This window comes from Aedes albopictus, chromosome 2, assembly GCF_035046485.1.
Source record: "Aedes albopictus strain Foshan chromosome 2, AalbF5, whole genome shotgun sequence".
NCBI classification, from domain to species: Eukaryota; Metazoa; Arthropoda; class Insecta; order Diptera; family Culicidae; genus Aedes; species Aedes albopictus.
Window position 1 is genome coordinate 297,478,522 of NC_085137.1, and position 6,483 is coordinate 297,485,004.

Consider the following 6,483-nt stretch of genomic DNA (forward strand, 5'->3'; position numbering starts at 1 on the left):
AGTGGAATTCGTAGGCAATAATCTGGCTAAAACAATTATAGAATTTGTAAAATTATTATATCAGTTCATAGAAGACGTTGTCCGGCTACAAGTGTTTTGGAATTCTTGAATATTTCTTGAAATCGTATTACGATACTTAAGCATTGCTAAAAACCAGCCTTAAGCCACTGTGTACTACTAATGTGCACTTTTCTCCTATTTTGTAACATGTTCCTTTTTTGTTCAAGAATGGTCTTATTACGGCGTTTCTTCGCATTGGCCGGTACCGTGTTCCTGCTGCGATGCGTGACGATGCTGATTACGTCACTGAGCGTACCGGGAACGCACCTCGAGTGCACCCCACATGATCACAAATTCGACGATAGCTCCAGCGTTCGGATTACGGAAATGATCTACCTGCGCATCAGCCGGGCCTATACCATTTGGAGTGGACTGGGAATGTCGATCCAGGGCGTGAGGACGTGCGGCGACTACATGTTCAGCGGCCACACGGTGGCGTTGACATTGCTCAACTTTTTCATTACAGAATGTAAGTACATATACACAAGTGCAGTGCAAGCGCCTTGGCATGAATTTAGCCGGCTTTAATTGACACTGACTGGCTCTGGGCAGAGAGTGCTGATTTGAATTTTAATCGATTCATGTGTCTCCCATCTCTTTCCACCTGTAGATACCCCTCGTAATTTGTACTTTCTGCACACGCTGACCTGGCTTCTTAACATGTTCGGAATATTTTTCATACTGGCCGCACACGAACATTACTCAATCGATGTGTTTGTCGCGTTCTACATTACCTCCAGACTGTTTCTCTACTATCACACGTTGGCCAACAACCAGGTAAGAACATTATTATGGTTAAGGTTGTCGTCATGCAAGCTCATTAGGGCAAATGTGCGTTTACGCTCGGAGTCGTGGGTAGCACAATTTAACGATGTTTCATTGTAACATAACATGTTACCACAGACAAACAGACGTCTCACTCTACTCACTTCCCATCGTTTCCCCACAGACAAACAGACGTATCACTTGGAACAAAATGAGATAAAAATCATCGTCACGCAAACATAATCGCCCAATGCTAATTATGCTGTGGTACGCAAACCCACTGAGTAGATGGCGGTAGTGAGCAAACGTCAAACAGGAGCAAAAGCGACACGAGCGCCATGAGCGAGTGATTTTCGAACTACGGAATATTTGAATAATTCGTCAAAAAGGGAAACGATGGGAAGTGAGTAGAGTGAGACGTCTGTTTGTCTGTGGTTTCCCTGTTTAACGGTTTATTCAAAGATTCCGTAGTTCACAAATCGCTCGCTCATGGCGCTCGCATCGTTTTTGCTCCCGTTTGACATTTGCTCACTAACGCCATCTACTCAGTGGGTACCACAGCATAATTCAGGCCAAACATTTCAATAGGTCCTATCTGCATTTGAGAGGCTCTCTTTGTTCACTTTCTCTTTCAATTATTGCAATGTAATGGTACACTTTTCAACTATTTTTGCAGTACAAATCAAAAGACGATTGTTTTGACTATCGTTCAATGCAAGGAGATAATCATAATACAAATAAACAGCTGAGATACTAACGAAAGAGAGGGAAACCAAAGAGAGCCTCTCTTCTGCAGATTGGACCTTTAGACATGTTTGGCCTGAATTAGCATTGGGCGATTATGTTTGCGTGACGATGAATTTTATCGCATTTTGTTCCAGGTGATACGTCTGTTTGTCTGTGCTATAAATTTGGGCAAGATTAGATTCTTCTACATAAAGTTGGACCGATTTTAGAAAAATATGGTCGTTTTTACATCAGTTTCATAACTTTTTAATAATTTTTCGTCACTATTGTTTTGTATATTGCATATGTACAGAGGCGTCACGTCGGCGTGTTCAACCAGTTCATTGCACAGGTATTCGATTTGGAAGAAAATAAATAGGAATTGTTTGACCATCCCAGTCTTAGCCATTTAAATTTAACCTAAATGGAAATGGTATGGATCAAATTTTATATTAACACTGAAACTTGAAAAAAATGTTTTTTCAAGATTTCAATACATTGCATCTCCGTTGGAACAAAAAATCTGGTGCGTACCACCCATCCCGCTACTATAAAACAGTCGCCCAACCACCAATCGTGAAGCGGCCGAGAAGCAAAACAAGCACACCGCACCGCACCGTAGTTCAACTTTTTCTGTTGAACAAGCTCTCATATATGAACGCCCCAACACACTGCAATAGGCTCTGACGGCAGCAAAAATGCACTCACTCCAATGGGAAATTCCATTTGTATCTGTCATCGTGTGCGTGAAGAAGTATAAACAAACGTGTTTTGTCTCGTTTTTTCTCACGTTTGCCATACAACTCCCGCCAGGCGGCAGCACTGCGGCGCTGTCATCGCCTATAGGTCGGATGTTCGTATACGGCTGGAGGTGTAAATGTGTGAGATCAACCCGTTCTACAGGAGAATTTGAACAACGTTTGCTATCACATGCTGGGAGTCTCTCGTGCGCATTTTTGTTTGACGCTAAAAATGATTCGCATAGGATTGAGTTTAAACTCATTTAAATCGCACATGACAATGCTTCCGCAGAAAACGGATTTCAGCAGAAAATAGTTTAATTGCGTGAATGTCGTCAAATATGACAATAGTTATCCCAAAATCAAAAAGCGCTCCATGATTACAACTAAATTATAGCAGAACTGTTTTTGCTAAACCAACATGCCGTTGTGTGAGCCACTCTCACCGTGTTGCGTCAAAAAGCGCGGTAAACTTGCATGCAGCTTGGCGTCGGTGTCTCTCATCGCGTTCAACCCACCGGCTTGAACGAGAGAGAAAAAAACGAAGAAAAAAGAGAGGCTTTCTCACCGTAAACATTGCATGCTTTCAATGCAATGCGCGTGGCTTGCGCACCAACCAACCATGCGTACCTGCTATTGAAGCTGAAAGTGCTTTCATTTGGCGTTTATCGCGTTTATTGCGTTCTGCTGTGTTAAAAATAATGCAATTTTTATTTTATTTTTCCTAGCCGGGCTAGGTAGTTTGTATTGATCAACATACATTTAGTTTTATTCTGCTCCGCGAATGCGCAAAGAAAAAGTCACACTTCAATATTATTTGGCAAGAAATTTAAAGTGCTACACCGTTTTCATTCTACACATCACTTGTTTTCTGATAGAATGCGTTTGGGAGCGTAAGATAAGTAATGGCACTGATAACCCAGTTCCTTAATTTTCAAACAGAACTGTAGTTTTATGATTGCATGTTTCGTTAATCACGCCAGAATTATGCGAAGAATTTGTTGTTTGACGGAAACTTTCTTCCAGTAGTGGGATGGGAAATAAACCCAAACTCAAACAAGTATGTACCATGATAAGCTTAAACGACTGACGTCGGTAATCGAACGGCCACGAATTGGTTTTGGCTCTACAAATCTGCGATTATTCAGAAAAAAAGTGCACCACTTCCAGTTTTGGAATGCATGTTCAACATAAGTGTACCAAATTCCAATTTTGAATTTATCCTCAATGTTGAACAGGTCCCCTATTAGACCACGCGTCGCCTCTGCATATGTATATTTATATCAATATGAGATTATGTTATTTTGATGTTAAACCAAATAAATGAAATGAATGAAATGAAGTTTTAATTTATTTTTTAATTAGGATCACTTTAGAATCATTTAGTAATCCCACGCTCCCAAATTAATCATATTCGAAAACAAGGTGATTCCATTTTTATGTTAGTTTCGGTGTAATAAATCAAGTTCCTCCGTAACACGTGTTTTCTGTGCTCCCTACAAGAGGCACCTCGCGAGGTAGGGTGCGTTTACCATTCATGGCACTATCTGAGAAAAACTATTTCTACTAATATCATAAAAGAACCGACGAATGTTTCCAATATGTCAAATGATTGCATAGTTTCCATACTTTATATTATTGTTAGTAGTCTATTCACAAAGATCAAGCCTTCGCTTTTTAGTAATATACCTAATCGTTACACATCCTATATATTGAATACGATATCTTTTTTCCAGGCACTCATGTCCCACGACTCGAATCGGACGCGCATCTGGTTCCCCATGTTCAGCTACTTTGAAAGTTCGGTCGATGGTATCATTCCGAATGAATACGACACGGTCAACGGAGTGCTGCACAAGCTGTTCGAGTGCGTTCTGTACGTGAAGGGTGTGTGTATGCTGACGGCCCAACGCTTCTGGATCGCCCATGGCAATATCGAGGCTTTGCGGGAGAAGCATAAGCACTTGTTGAGTGCGAACACTCAGCTGCTGTTCCCGAATAATTTGGTACAAGGTGCGGGATCAGGAGGAACAACGGCCACCGCAGCCGATGGGAAGCCCGCCAAATGTAACAACATAAACGTAGATACCAATAATGCCAGTATGAAGCGGAAATCGTTTAGCAACTCCCCGGTGGAGAAAGTTTTCCCAGAACTTGACGAAAAAGCCAACGACCTCAGTAAGAAAGAACTGTAAATGCGGAATGATAGAATATTTCTAAACTCGTGTTTTAAGGGGCATATAAATTACTAGTTGTTTTCTGATGGTATGGTTCCAATGTTTACGAATGTTTATGTTGCCTAAGCTATGAGAAGTTATAAGTTATTTGTTAAAATAGATGTATTTGTTACTACATCTCAAAAAACTCAAACTATTTAAAGCATAAGGAGGGTTAGCATCTTATTTATTATAATTTCAATTTAATCAAGTATGTATGTGATATTATTTGGAACGAAATAGGAAATACAAAAATTTTGTTAGTAAACTAAAGCAATATTCGCTGTCAAAATCAAAATGATTGATCTCTTGCAGACGTCTTTTTTTCATGAAGTAGAATTTAAATATGGCTCCTTAAAAGCAAAAAAAAAACCTGATATCTATACATATTTAATTAGGTGATTCCAACCAGTTTGCTTCGTGCGTTGTTAATTATTAGTCAAATTTCACGAGATATTCCTCAATTTGAATCTATTTGATAGAGAAACTGTTTAATTGAAAATCAACTGAACGCTTATGTAACTGATACATGATTAGGACACGTCAGTAAGCAAGCATTTGTTTTAATACTTCAGTATTTTTTTCAATGCTCAGCGCTTTTGTCTACTACAAAAGTACACTAACATTATCATATCTTTTTTTTTAGATTTCACAGCTGTTTAATAAATTCAAGAAAAAATCTGTGATTACCCATACAATGGCAGCGAACCCGGGTATTGACGCAAGTGAAATAATCATATTTTGGTGAATATTCCATAAAGGTTCATAATTTTTCATACCAAGTTTAGGTTTGACATTGGGTTAGATTTGTTGGAAATTACATTTTTTACATACAGTAGAATAAACAGTTTTTCAATAGGCTCGAATGAAATAAAATTCAAATTTTGGATATAACTCAGAAGTTGGCTAAATAAGCGGAGTGAGACAAACTCAAATTTTCTACCATCCCATTTAATCATTTGGCACTCATCATTCTAATACATTAGAGAGAACAACAGTATGACTCAAAAAACTTGGCACTAGTATTATATTTCAATGCAATGGAGAACTATACAAACTAGGGCAGCGTAAGCCAAAAATACCAACTCCTTTTTCCGATCCTGCAGAGTAGTAGATAATAATGTTAAAATACCTAAAGCGACATCTATTAACGGTTGATTATGGAAACACAAACCAACAGTACTGTTTTACAATAGAGAAAGATGTTTATCTAGTCCAGAAGCTATTTAATACAAATAAAAATAAAACGAACAAATAATGATTATAAGCACCAATACTGTCGTTCTAGGATTTACATTCTTCCTTATTAAAGTAGTAAGGTTTTTTCACACGGAAACCACTTATAGTGAACGTACTCTTCTTCCTGCAAGCTTACCAACCAAATGGAAACCAAAAGATAAAAGAACAAATCGTTCGTATCGTTTTGTACGAACGAAAAATGCGAATCCTTTAACGCACATTCGGTAAAACTCGTTGACGTTATTAGGAAAGACTATTTTTCCTCTCTCCTAAGATGTCTTTAATAGCGATGTATGTTAAAAATCGAGGAATAATCTAACGTTCTTCTAGGCGAAATTATCCCTTGAATTTCCAAAGTGCATGGGACAGTTATGTGTAGAATGGCAATGTTAGGTATGTATCGAAAAAATAAAAAGAAAAGGTTTACCGTTTGGAACCGTAGATAATTTTTTGGAATAAACTAAAATTCTTCTGAAATAATGTATTGTTTCGTAGATTTTAAACTGTTTTTATTCGAAATTTCCCTGATTCATTCATTTTCAAGCAACACATGCACATGTAAGAGAATAATATCAACAATAAAATCCCAGTGCTTCGCCTCACTTTGCCTAGGCCCTAAGGCTAGGGTATAACTTTTTTTTTACAAGCGTCGGATCACTATACGGTCTTCAACAAAGTTATTTGGGTTGTTAGTTATATAAAAGAATATCAAATGTTTTATTTATTGGACACTTTTT

General features: G+C 38.3%; 1 protein-coding gene across 1 annotated transcript in view; it reads left to right on the plus strand.

Moving 5' to 3' along the window:
* The window catches only part of LOC109423770 (ceramide phosphoethanolamine synthase-like), a 34,339-nt gene extending 28,109 nt beyond the window's left edge, over positions 1-6,230 (plus strand). The window contains exons 3-5 of the mRNA XM_019698777.3: positions 228-529; positions 671-837; positions 4,028-6,230. Coding sequence (XP_019554322.3) covers positions 228-529; positions 671-837; positions 4,028-4,486 — 928 coding nt within the window. The 3' untranslated portion in view covers positions 4,487-6,230. The remainder of the gene's footprint in view (positions 1-227; positions 530-670; positions 838-4,027) is intronic.
* The last annotated feature ends 253 nt before the right edge of the window (positions 6,231-6,483 follow it).